This window comes from Malassezia sympodialis, genomic scaffold, assembly GCF_000349305.1.
Source record: "Malassezia sympodialis ATCC 42132 genomic scaffold, msy_sf_3, whole genome shotgun sequence".
NCBI classification, from domain to species: Eukaryota; Fungi; Basidiomycota; class Malasseziomycetes; order Malasseziales; family Malasseziaceae; genus Malassezia; species Malassezia sympodialis.
In genome coordinates, this window is record NW_017387801.1 from 4,053 (window position 1) to 17,277 (window position 13,225).

The 13,225-nt window shown below is 48.9% G+C and overlaps 4 protein-coding genes across 4 annotated transcripts; 2 read left to right on the top strand and 2 right to left on the bottom strand.

Annotated features, from left to right (window-relative positions):
- Positions 1 to 6,017: 6,017 nt before the first annotated feature.
- On the bottom strand, positions 6,018 to 7,532 carry MSY001_0596 (uncharacterized protein; the record flags this gene model as incomplete). The annotated part of the gene is made up of 1 exon (XM_018885498.1): positions 6,018 to 7,532. The coding sequence occupies one exon, from the start codon at positions 7,530 to 7,532 to the stop codon at positions 6,018 to 6,020; it is 1,515 nt and encodes a 504-aa protein (XP_018739217.1).
- An 808-nt stretch (positions 7,533 to 8,340) lies between these two features.
- MSY001_0597 (uncharacterized protein) lies at positions 8,341 to 9,531 on the top strand (the record flags this gene model as incomplete). The annotated part of the gene is made up of 1 exon (XM_018885509.1): positions 8,341 to 9,531. One exon carries the CDS (start codon positions 8,341 to 8,343, stop codon positions 9,529 to 9,531), a length of 1,191 nt encoding a protein of 396 aa, XP_018739218.1.
- Positions 9,532 to 9,662: 131 nt separating this feature from the next.
- On the bottom strand, positions 9,663 to 11,126 carry MSY001_0598 (uncharacterized protein; the record flags this gene model as incomplete). The annotated part of the gene is made up of 1 exon (XM_018885520.1): positions 9,663 to 11,126. The coding sequence occupies one exon, from the start codon at positions 11,124 to 11,126 to the stop codon at positions 9,663 to 9,665; it is 1,464 nt and encodes a 487-aa protein (XP_018739219.1).
- A 221-nt stretch (positions 11,127 to 11,347) lies between these two features.
- On the top strand, positions 11,348 to 12,478 carry MSY001_0599 (uncharacterized protein; the record flags this gene model as incomplete). Its single annotated transcript, XM_018885531.1, has 1 exon — positions 11,348 to 12,478. One exon carries the CDS (start codon positions 11,348 to 11,350, stop codon positions 12,476 to 12,478), a length of 1,131 nt encoding a protein of 376 aa, XP_018739220.1.
- Positions 12,479 to 13,225: the final 747 nt, after the last annotated feature.

Genomic DNA, 13,225 nt, shown 5'->3' on the forward strand with positions numbered 1-13,225 from the left:
GGGAGCCATGGACGCTGCCTCTTGGACGGCAGCTATGACACGAGTGTTACTTCTGACGCGGCCAGTGGCATCGCCGAGGCCATGTCTGAGGCCATTGAGTATAAGATAGGGGCAGCATGACTTTCTGATTAGTGAGATGATGATACAAGGGCCGCTAAATTTGGTCGGCTATCGATCTGGGATGGCAATGCCAACCCTACACGTCTTGAGGCGTATCCAAGACCTCATTGAAGCGAGTATTAGTGGCACACTGTGAGCGAGTAGCGGTTCTTCATGTGAGAATTTTGTTTGTTAGCTTTATGAGTCCAGACGAAGAGCTTCTGTTTCTCACTGCATTCGTCCGACCAGGGCCCGATGGTCCGGACGCTTGTGAGGGAGCAACTGTCGGTGGAGGGCTGCGATGGGGGGAAGTTCCCCTCTGACTCGGCCGAAGGGGGGTCAACTATTGCCTGAGGGCTTTTTTGTTCGAGGCCTCTCTCAGTGAGTGACCCATGCGCGGAGTTCATCTAATTACATTCATCACTCGTACTATTGCTATATCGTCTCGTAGTCAAGGAATTGGATTCCTTCCACTAGTGATCGGAGCCCACACCCTGCCAAACAACAATGCAATCTCAATGAATCAATGATCAACTCCCTAGATATTCAAAGAGCTGCAAATAGGGTCCATAGCCGGTACCCCAGGGCGCCTTTTCCGGGTTCATGACAGGGAAGTTGTACACCACGCGGTGATGGGAGGCGCTGCTCACTTTACCGCGCACCATGTCCCCCTCGGATCCAATGTAGAAAATGTTGTTAGAGTCAGGAATGAGCTCCCACCACTGCAGCCGAGGGTTTTCCGAACACGGCTGCAGCGAGAGGACGCCGTTCTTTATGTCAAAGTCGCCCTGCTTCTGATGGTCCGGGAACTCTGGACCATAGATGTAGCGAGGGCGATTGTCCACGCCACCCACGGTCAAGCACTTGTCCGGGTGNCTTCTCACTTCTCACCTGACCGCGCGACACGTTCTTCGACGACGCCTTGAAGCCCTTTGGTGGCAAGTCGCACTGGAAAAACTCGAGCCGGGCGTGCAGCGAGAGTAGCAAGAATAGCAATCGACTTATTAGGATGAATGGGTTGAGACGATGGGAAGTGGGCGTGTCGATGCGCGCTTTATACGCATATAAATGCCAAACGACGCTCAGGCCCCCACTCTTACGTCACACTCGTGACTATTCTGCCCTATGGAAGAGGCCCTCTTCTATGGGGTGGCGCGCTCTATGGCGTAGCATCGTGTCCTTTGCCATTTTCACCTGGCTCTGTTGCCCAATGTTTCTTCGACAGTGCAAACTAAATTCTAAGGGAGGCGATTTGCATGGCATCTATGACAGTATCAGTCGCGATTAGCTGCAAGTATCGCAAAGGATACGTTCCGGCATAATGGTACATCCGCTGGTGGCAAAGTGTAACAAGCTGACGTGGCCTGCCTTCCCTATAAAATGGGTGATCGACAGCACAATCCAACAGATGATTGTCTTTAGGCGGGTAATTTGGATCTGTATTAGAATCATCTTCAGGCTGGAGCCTCCTCCTGTCCTCGTAACGTTGTGCAAAGATCATTCTTGCACAAGGGGGTGTATCACTGCAGCTCTTAATGAGACGAACTATATGCCTGAGGGCGCACCAAAAGAAAGTTATTGGTCTTTGAAAGTTGAAAATCCATATCGAGAAACTCATGTGTATGTGACGAAGCATCACTACTGCTCATTTTATGGCGGTAAAAAAATCCCTGTAAAGAAGCAGCCCCAGAAGGCAGCAGTACTAATCGTAGCAGCTGGTGATAATCGCTGCCACGATGTTGCAACCTTTGGACAAAACAGAGGCAAAACTGTCATCAAATCTGTCTGTGTGGCAAATCCTGACAGGCTTAGGCCTGGTCATACTGCGCCACCAAAGGGCATGGGCCCAGTTCTACCTGCTGACCAGCCATGGTCGGACCCATATGATCGATGGCTTTAATGTTTCGCAGCGCTAGGTCTGGAGAAGTACCATGGCCCCTTATCTGGCTCTGGACCATCAGACCTTTTGACTAGAATTTTATGTTTTTCAAGTAGCTCGGTTTCGTCAATGGTTTTGTTAACAAAAAAGTCCACGAGGTTGCCAATGATGAGAGGGAAACTAAACCAATCGAGTGACCAGTAGGTATCACCATCTTTAAACAGGATTAAGTCGTGTTCCGAATCGCGGTCACACATATCACACTCCCAGGTATACCAGTCTATTTCGGTTTGAGGTAGCTGATAGAGACAGTATCCATTGACATCCTTGATAAAAAAACGTGTGTAATCCCCCATTTTCAGAATGATCCGATGTGGCCTCGGAGGTAAGGGATGGAAGAGCGTAAGGTAAAAGGGAGGGGGGACTCGAGCGCGTATTTATAGATTCTAGATGGATTCAATGGGGATGAGTCAGGAGCAAGTCAGCGGCATGCATAATGCAGAATTGTGTATAGACAAAGGATCAAGTCAAGACATTCCAAGCTTAATCCATTGATGTGCTGCCGTCTAGCAGGCGAGGTCACCTGCATTGCACTTGCTGGTCCTGCTGTGCGCGCTTCTCAGCCTCCTGCTACTCCCCCATGTCCTCGTGCGATCGGCCTGTCGGCTTCAGCATCACTTCGTGGCGGCCGATCCGCTCCATTCTCGACCCTGTCACTTCTCGAATGAACAGGTCGTAGTGCGATTCTGTCCCAGGGCCCGCATGCAAGCGCCGCAACAGTAAATCACTCCGTTCATGCCGGCCAGGAACATTGGGTGCCTCGCGCTTCACCTCGAAATGCGCATTCCGCTGGACATGCTTTTACAGCACGTCACGCACTATGTCGTGACACAGTGTCTGTCCGCGGATCCATCGGTCTTCGCAGTGCTCGCTGTGACTGAGTCGTGCTCTGATCACCGCGCATGCCCAGCATCCTGCCGCATGGGCCGGACACATGGTCCGTACCTGCAGTCCCACGCTCATGCTGTAGTCCTGAAGGGACAGTGCCCTGAATCGAGGCAGCACCTGCAGCCACGGACTAAACAAAGGTACACTCTGCTCCGGCAGATCCCGGCCCACCCCATCCGGCGCATGCAGAAGGAAATGATCTGCCAGTCTCTTGTGCATGTAGTCCACCAGGATGCCTTCGGTGGCTTCAACAGTCCCACATCCAGTACTGAATGTCCAGGTGCTGCATCGTCTCGTAGGCAAGGAATCGAACCCCCACACAGCGTCCGATGCTCTTCTCTCCCGATACTTTCACTTCACGAATGGACAGACCGTAATACATCCCCCGCCTATAGCCGCTTTTTTGTTTCGTAGCCCAGGAGTCGTACGCCTCTAAGCGAGATTTATGGATGTCATGCTACGGACTTGTAGCCATTGTGTGCTACGAAAACAGTCTCATCAAAGCTTCCCAGCATCTGGTCTCGTCGATATCCATGGTCCTGTGTCTGGCTCCGAACTGAATGACCGTCTCACAATAATCTTGTATTTATCTTCCAATTCCTTCTCGTCAATAGATCTTTCAACAAAGAACTTGACCATAGCATCAATGTCTAGAGATCCAGAATACCAGATAAGTGACCAGTAGGTTTCGCCATCTTGAAACAACATTGTTTCATGCTCAGAGTTCCGATCACACATGTCACACTCCCAAGTAAACCAGTCAACTCTGGTTTGAGGTAGATGGTAGAGTAAGTATCCATTGATGTCCTTGATAAAAAACCGAGTATAGTTTGAGTTCGGATCAGCCATAGAATCAGAAAAATTCTGAAAGAAGAGGGGGGGAGGGAGGGAGAGGGGAGATGCACTCGAAATTTTTCCTTGGTTGTTTTGGGGGAGATGAGTCATGTCCGAGTCAGCGACATGCAAAATGTGGCATTGTGTTATGATGCATAGGATGAGGGAGGAACAATTGAAAGCCATATTATTTTCTTTGTGTTTAACGGCTTGGGTTTCTCTTTCGTGAGGTAGCAAACGGAACAGTCGGTTCGGTAATCGGACCCCACTGGTAAGCTGTTACGTCCGTCAAGAATCCGCCCCTCCCAGTACATTCAAAAGCAGTCCCATCGAAGCAACATAAATAACCTAGCCGAATATCAATGCTCAACGATCTATGCAATAGTCATATAAGTAACGGGAAGAGTAAAGGTTGCCACCCTGAAGCATTACAGTGCATCCTAAAAAGGCATAATGCTGCACGCCAGCCTACTTCTCAAGTGATCCTAAGGAACTCTTTAACAAGCAATGGAAATTTATAATTACGCACCCTATCCTTCTTAGCTCTCAATACTTCATCTATTTTCACAATGCCCAACTGGTTCACTTTATCTTTAAACCTAGTTGGGGACAGTACTTGGAATGGGGTCTTCGATGCCAGACCTAGACAAATCCTAAGCAAATCATGACACTAGCAGTCGTTATTCTTCGGCGGAATGTGATTGTGCAACGCATGATAACACCAAGGAGTTCACATGGCTACTACTGCCCATGTTTCTTATCCAGAATTTTTCTACACGTAACGTATATCGTAATGGAACCATTTGACCCGACCATATAAAAAGGGATGCTGACTTCAATCTCTATTCCCTTACAGCATATTAACCCTGCTCTGTATGCGACATAATAGCACGAATCGTTCAGATAATTCTTGGAGCCTGAGATTCTCGTAGCTCATTCATTCACCAGATAACTTGTTCATACCACGATCGAGAAAGGAGCTCTAAGGATATTCTGGTTTCGAAGGCGTGATGATATGAGGTGGGTCGGGAAAGACAGGTGCTCAAGAAGCGCTCACGGTAAGATCAGCAGGTGGGAGGTCAATGCGACGGGCATGGCAAGTGCAGCTAGTGTGTATCATGTAGATCCGTTACGAAAGTTCTCGTAGACACTGGGAGAGATGACAGAGTGTGAGGGGGCGCAAGTACGACTGCTGCATGAGCAATTAGGCGATTGAACTATCGTTGACAGGGGTCGGAAAGGGCCGGGATGTCCTGCATTTGCTAGGTTACAATGTGACGGTTATGGGCAGGACGGAATTGTGACAATAGTTGCCGATGTAGCTGCTGTGTCTGTGTGTTAGACTGTATGGGTAACGAATGGAACACTTAGAAGAGCACAAGTCTGAGACAGAACTCGGTCCGGTATATGCTCATCAGACATATCATTGGACAAGAATACTGAGCAAGTGCCAGTGCTATTCAATATTGGTTCTCGGAAAATATATAGTGTTATGTAACGAAGGAATTATAACCTCCCTATGCTGCTCGGGATTAATTGCTAACGTAGGCAATCCAATTATCATTTTGTCTAATACCTTCCCCCCCGCTCTCAATGGCTCGTCCCAGCTCTGAAAATGTATTTTTATCTATCTTGAGGATCATACAGCGAGCAATAATTTGATCGAGATCATCTTCAACGTCTAAAATGATGGGAATACTGGAATCAATCCTTTCTTTGATCAAGTAATCAATAAAATCAGATGTGGGATCTAGAACATTAGCTAGTAAAACCCTTTCGACCAGTTGTTGGCTATTAGCAACTATATAGCATGAGATATCGGAACCACAATGAATGGATGTGTGTTGTATCGATAAAGGGAATTGTGGTCATGACCGCAGAGGCGCCCCACGTGTTAGAATTTTTACCATGTGGTTCCACGTGTTCCCCGTAGCAACATCAACTGGGGAGACACTTGCGCGATCTATAAAAACAATCCCACTTTGACGACTCTTGCTGTAGCTATAATCGATATTTTTAGAGAAAATTTTACTGTTGAAATGATTGACAATAACAATTAGGCATACAGCCAGGTTATTCGACGTATGCCAAAAACTTCAGGCTGCTTAACACTTAACAGCTTTGGTTTACGTTTAAATATCGGCACTACCGCACATTGTTGACGATCCTTGCGATGTGCTTAACATTTGACATTCCATTACAATGGACGTATGATACCTAATTGCTACTACCCAAATGGCAACATCCTGGGCAGAAGTTACTCGCGTCCAAATAAACCTTTGGCAATAGTCATGATCTGCCGCCTACCGTCCAGGGGAGGCAGAACCAGGATGACCAGAAGCCCCATAAACACCCAAATTACCGACACCACTAGCCAACCGCTGAAGAATTTTGGTTGGAAAATGAAACGACTCCCATACATCGAGAATGGCCAGATGATCCACACCACAACAAAGGCAAGAGCGCCTGCTACCCCTGAAACGATCGACATCTTCCGCATATACTTTTCTTCATGGACAGTGTGGATGGGTGGGGACTGAAGATCGTTTGGAAATTCAAAGTCCACAGGCGACTCAGTGATCGCTTTTTCTTCAAAGTCAAATGACGTAGGGGTGGTGTCATCAATCAGTTCAATGTTTTGAAACTTGGTCCATTGGAAGGGGGGGCTGGGAAATAAAAGGGAAAGTATCACGGTAAAGATGGCCGGAACAATGGTGGATACGAGAGAGCCCCATAGGCAAGGGAGAAGCAGTCCCGTTGTCTCAACAGAGACGACCCCATGTCCATAATGCTTTGCGGTGGAAATCCATGTGGCCAAGCCACCCGCCATGCCCAGTAGCGGTGACACAATCGCTGCCACCTTAGACTGACGACTCCAAAGCACTGTTAGAGGCATAGTGATCATACCGGGGCATGTAATTACGCCCAAAAAGTACAGTGTCCAAGTCAAGGAGACGCCAGCGTAATTTACTGCAATGGACACAGCGCAGCTGATGATGGCGAATCCAATACAGGCCAAATGCGATACCCACATAATCTGCTTTCCAGTAGCGTTGCGCTTCAAATACGTGTGATACACATCACTCGAAACAATGCTAGACACAGCAATAAGCTCTGCCGACATGGTAGACGTAACTGCCATAAATATGACGATAACGACGGCCACAGCACCTGCCTTTCCTGCTACGGCCATGCTGGCATAAGGCAAGATGAGCCCTGCGTTTAACTCGTTCGTTGAGAGTTCGCGTCCATAAGCAGGCCAAGACGGAAAGTTTTGAAGGGCCAAAGACCCAATACCCATCACGCTTCCTAAACACCACGGCAAACCAAAGTAGATAACCCCCCCTACCAAGTAGCCTGGCACCGCAGCAGCTACATTGGCCGAGTAGGCTTTCTGCCAGTACGAAGAATCCATAATAACGAGACCAAAGTTGCCGAGCGTATGTAAAATTCCAAACTCGACAGCACTCGGAGAGGTCATAGTCAAGTAGGACCCTTTATAATTACCAGGGACTGGAGTTTTGAGTGCGGCATCGTTGACGGTGTTCCATAAGTCATGCAACGAGCCAATTTGTGAGCTAGTCATTGTTTTGAGGGCAAGGTAAAGAACGATAATGAAAAGGGCTACTGTGTGCGCCCAGTCCGTGACAAAAGTGGCACGGAGACCACCGCTGATCGTGTATAAGCATACGCCCAGAGGAAGAAGGAAGATAGATGCTACCACGTGCATGCCAGTGAGGGCGGAAATCGCGGCCGATGCCCCAAGGAGCATATTAATCACAGCAATAAGGTTGTTGATAAGACACAAAGTCATATATACAAGATGAGAAACTGTTCCGTAGCGAGTCTTGACCACCTCAAGGATTGTATGAGCACGAGGGGTTTTTAATTTCGACTGAATCGCCAACAGGGCGAATGTACAAATCTGAACAATACAGCCTGCCCCAAACCAAAAGGCACCACCAATGCCATAAGAATATGTAATTGTACCGCTAGATAACAGTGCGGTGCTCCAGGCCCAAGAGGAGATAACGGCTGTGGCCGTCAATCCCACGCCCACGCTTCGGCCGGCCGTAGAATACGTTTCAAAATTAGAATTGTCTTCATGGTTGTACTTGCGAAGCAAGAAAGTAATGCCCATCATGGACACGGCAAACGCTATGCCTATTCCAATAATGACGCCGTAGCCCCATCCTTGAGAGAGTGGGGGAACGATGCTATCTTGAGCCATACTAGCAGGAGGGGGTAGATAACCGCATCGGACTCTTTTGAACCGGAAACAAGTCTTCCACATAGTTTGTCTGATGGATGCAGCACGTCATTATCACACCCTACCGGCAGTTCGAACTGCCTAAAAAATGGCGTACTTCCGGTGTTTGTCCAATCCTGCGAAGCGTAGGCCCGTGCGACTTTTGTGCAAGTGGAGCTGATGTGCTCGCACCTCCACTATTGCACATTCGATAACGCAAGCACCTCATCTAGTGACATCAACGGACACGGTCATGAAATGTAGTATGTCAACCATCTAAGCTATAAATAGGTGAGGAATAGTCAAGTAGTATCAACATACAAAGAGTTTCATGACTACCCAGCCTCAACCTGTATCCCAAATTCCTGTGGAGCCTTGGACGCCTCCGAAGGAGACCCAACTGAAAGACCAAGTCAACTGGGCCCCTCTGTACACGCTGGATCTCTCCCAGATTACTGGAGAGGGCTATTCAGAGGTTCCTGAACAGATTGTCAAGGATCTGGGTGATGCCCTTGCTGATGTTGGGTTCATTTACGCAGAGAATCACGGCCTGTCGTACGATCAGGTGCTTCGCCAGTACGCTCTGAGCCAGCACACCTTCGACAAGATTTCCCAGAAAGACAAGGAAGAGTTTACAGCCGATATCATAAACACAGGTAGCTACTGTGGCTACAAGCAAACGGGCCACTGGAAGATTGAGAATGTGGCTGACAGTATCGAACAGTGGAATTTCGGATCAGCTGCCTACGCGCGTGACGTGGCTGAGAAGAAGTACCCAAAGTCAATCCATCCATTTTTGGACGAAATCCATGAATTCGCTCGGTTTAACCATGACGTGGTGGTCCGGAAGATCCTGTCAGCCTTGTCTCTTGTGCTGAAAGTGCCCTATGACTACCTGTGGAATCTATCCAAAAAGTACGAGACCGAAGGAGATGACTTTCTGCGCTACATGCTTGTACACCGCCCTCCAAAGGAAGACGACATTGCTTCCAAAGGTGTGCGTATCCAAGGCCACACAGACTTTGGCAGCCTGACTGTCCTCTGGTCACAACCCATTGCGTCACTGCAGGTGCTAGGCAAGGACAACATCTGGCGTACCGTGGGACACAAGCCGAATGCCTTGATTGTCAACCTCGGTGACTCTCTACATTTCCTCTCGGGTGGCTATCTTCGCGCAACTATTCATCGTGTCATTGCCCCACCGGAGGACCAGCTTCAGTACCGCCGCCTCAACGTTCTCTACTTCTCCATGTTTGACAATGACACCAAGCTTCTTCCCATTGAAGAATCTCCGGTGGCTCAAGAGGCTTACAAGTCTCACAAGTTCTGGGAGGAGCGAACCCGCAACGGTGAGTCTATTCCTACCTCTCAGGAATGGAATGCGTGGCGTATTTCTCGCTATGGTCAGAAGTACTCCAAGCTGGGTGAGGATGGTCACCACCATGAAGTAATCGCTGGCCACAATGTCACTTTATACAACGACACTGTACCTAAGCCGTTGCCCGAGGCTATCTCTACATAGGCTTGTAGGAGATAGCACAAAGCAGAACTACTTGATTATCTACTCCAATGGTTTATTTAGTAGCTAGTAGCACAAATAGCCTGGTTGGTTACTCGTGAAGATTGCGAGCCTATCTTTGCATCGTCTCGTAGCTACAGGTGACACTGCTTATCGCAGCCTTTCTTTGCCTCTTTTGTGGCATTTTCAATGTCATACTTCCAGCGGGAAATACGTAGAGCGACACAGGCTTCAAATCCCTCTCTCCAGGAAGGGTCAAACACGGGTAACTTGCGACCTGGCCCATCGTTCCCAGCAAGGTCTCTCAGTGTGTTAAAATACTCCTCAAAGTCTGGATATTGCACAGTAAATTTGACATTATCTCCTCGTTGTCTAATGCGATCCATCTCCCACTGGTATTGCTCTTCGACGGAAGGCAATGTACAGCGTCCGGACCACAATCGACTGACCAGAACTGCTTGCCATTCAAACGTTTTAAATGTCAATCCTGCATTCACAGCACCAATGAATGCCAATGTGGGGTCTTCAATATTGACCACATGTTGATAGAGTCCATGTATACGATTGTTTGATACGTCCTTTTGCTTAAGGAAAGGCAAGCTGAACCTATATCCAGTTCCGAGTAGAATTTTGTCCACATTCGTATCGACAGTGCCATCGTAGTAATACACACTTCGGCTCGCTGCATCGATACGCCGAATGCCTGTATGACGGTGGATAGCCGGGTGAGTAAATACTGTATCGGTAAAATAGGGATGTGGCTTGCCGCGCATGGCGACTCCAACGTGCTTGGCATGATCCACAATGTCAAAGGCCGCGTCCATGGCTGAAATATTCCCACCCACGATCACCACGTTGAGGTCCTTGTAGTCATTGCGGCTGCGAAATCCCTTGGTATGCTCGACACTACCAGGATAGGTAGTTGCCATATCCACCAAACCTGGGATGTCGGGAACGAAAGGCACACTGTAATGCCCCGAGCATATCGCCACAGCATCAAAGTATTCCTGCCACCAGTAGTCATGGTCCTTTTCGGATCTCCGAAGAGTCAAAGTCCAGCCTTTACCAGACTTGGCCACTCGCTCCACTGTCACACGAAACTCAATATACTTTTCGTAGTCATGGCGCTGAAAAAGGCCCTCCACGTAGTGCTGGATCACCGAGTGATGGCGGAAGGGCGTATTGGCACCAAATCGAGCAATCGATTCGGGCGTCGCACGATCCGAAATTGGCTCCTCTGTGAATTCCATGACGTGAACATCAATGTTGGTTTCCAGGTAAGAATAAATCGGCGTAGCGTCATAGCGTTCCTGTGGGCTTTTCTTCGTTTTGGCGGGTAGAACGTCAGGGGGAGGTAGCGGAGGATCAATATCATTTTCCTGAATTCCGATAGGCACTGGCTGATTCTGAACATGCTCATCATTTAGCCTGCTGTAAGATGAAGGTACGTGCCATACTCCGCCGGCTTTTTCACGGCGCTCAAAAACCTTGATCGTATCAAATGCCTGTTCGCGGACAAGGGTGTCCAGCGCCATAGCACCAGAGGCTCCCGCGCCGATAACAGCGATACTTTTGATCTCGCCCTTCTTGAAAGACATATAGAGAGCAGCTATGAAAGCCACATGGCTCTTAAGCTTGGACCAGCCTTTCCCCTCTATCACGCAAGCAATGGTGACAATGCCGGCAGGAGTATCGTCATGTGGAGGTCGATGTCCTAACCATTCGTGATAGGGTCCCAGAGATTGCAACATCCGGCGACAGGTTCGTGTGCCTTCCTAGAGTATAAAACCATGCCGAGAATATGTAGAGCCCCACAAACATGCAATCTACTGTACAAACCGAGACTGTCGCTCAGCCAAAGATCCTTCTCACTACGGGCCCTCTCTCCGATGCGCACCACAGCGCATCTTCCATTCCGATTCGCGCGCCACTCCAAACCACTGGCATACTGGATAACCAATATGCTTTTGAGGAACTGACTCCCGCCATTGGACGTCTGTACCCTACACTTCAACTTAAAGACATTATACATAACGATAAGGCCGATGAACTGATTCGCGACTTGGCCATTACCATCTCTCGTCGAGGCGTGGCCTTTTTCAAGAGTCAGGACATTTCACCTGACGACCAAAAGTTTCTCACCAACCGTCTTGGCCAGCTTACTGGCAAACCATCGAGCTCAGGTCTTCACATCCACCCCGTGTACAATTCGGAGCGCGAGGGTAAAGATTCTGTGATTGACGAGAAAGGCACAAAAAATACTGACTTGGAAATCAGTGTGATCTCGAGCAATCTATTCCGCTCACTTGGAGTCGCGCCGCGTTCGGGTGCTGATGAGTGGCACAGTGATATCACGTTCGAACCCGTACCGGCGGATTACACCTCGTTGAAGGTGCATACGATGCCTGAAACCGGTGGTGATACATTGTGGGCCAGTGGCTACGAGACGTACGATCTCCTCTCCAAACCGTTCAAAAAGCTACTAGAAAGTCTGACTGGCTTCTTTTACCCGCCCGATTTCGTGAGGTCGGCCAAAGAGCATGGTTACCCGCTGTTTGCCGGTCCTCGCGGTGCTGCGGAAAACGTCGGCACACATCTGTCGGCAGAGCACCCGCTTATCCGCACGAACCCTGTCACCGGCTGGAAGTCAATCTTTGGATTTGGTCAGCATTTTCACCATGTGAAGGATGTGCCGCGTGAAGAGAGCGAGCTCGTGAAAAAGTTTGTGCTGGATCTTGTTACGCAGAACCACATCACGCAAGTCCGTTACCGCTGGGGTAAGAATGATCTCGCCATATGGGACAATCGCTCGACCTATCATGCAGCCACGCCGGACTACTTTGACCTAGGCCCTCGTTCGGGCGTGCGTGCCGTATCATGTGGCGAGCGCCCCTACTTTGACCCAAATAGCAAGTCCCGCCGTGAGGAGCTTCAAGGGCGAATCAATTAGATTATGCTACAGTACAAATTACAGAATTACCGACTAGATACAATATCGTGATTGGGCCCATGAATGAGGTGATATTAGTATTTGATCATAGGGTTCCAGCCGACTTTGAGAACGCGCGTAGTAATCATAAACAAACCAGAGAGTGTGAGAAAAACGGCTGAAAATATTTGAGCACGAAGATAGGCCGGGGGCTCGACCTCTAGCAGGGCGCCTGCGATAGGAGGGCCAACGAGAATCCCAAGCGCAGCAACCAAACTGGCGATACCGAGTCTGATATTAACTTCGGAAACGTCTTCGGTGATTACCGATATAATGTTGGGAGTAGATGAAAGAATGGACCCTGTAAAAAACCCATACAATATCACCATAGCAAGGAAACTTCCCTGCTGTTGAACGGGTATCCAGCAATATACAAGCACGGCGGCGATGAGGGTGCGCGGTGCGTATAGATTAAATACGCCGATCCGTGGCGTGAGACAAATAGAAAGGAGGCGTCCCATAATGCCGCCAGCCTTGAGAAATGATGTGGTAAAAGGGAAAATGGAGGGGCTGAATTGGTGGTGCTTGCCAAAAGAAGGAAGAAAGAAATTGGGTACATAAAGTCCAAGCATACCCAAGAAGTAGCCAAACACGTAAACCAGATACGTTTGGTCTTTAAAAATATGCGAGCTAAAGAGCTGCCGTGGCTCCATTGCTTCACGACGAGGTCGATAAAGGAGCAGCGCACACACCAAGAGTCCGAGCATG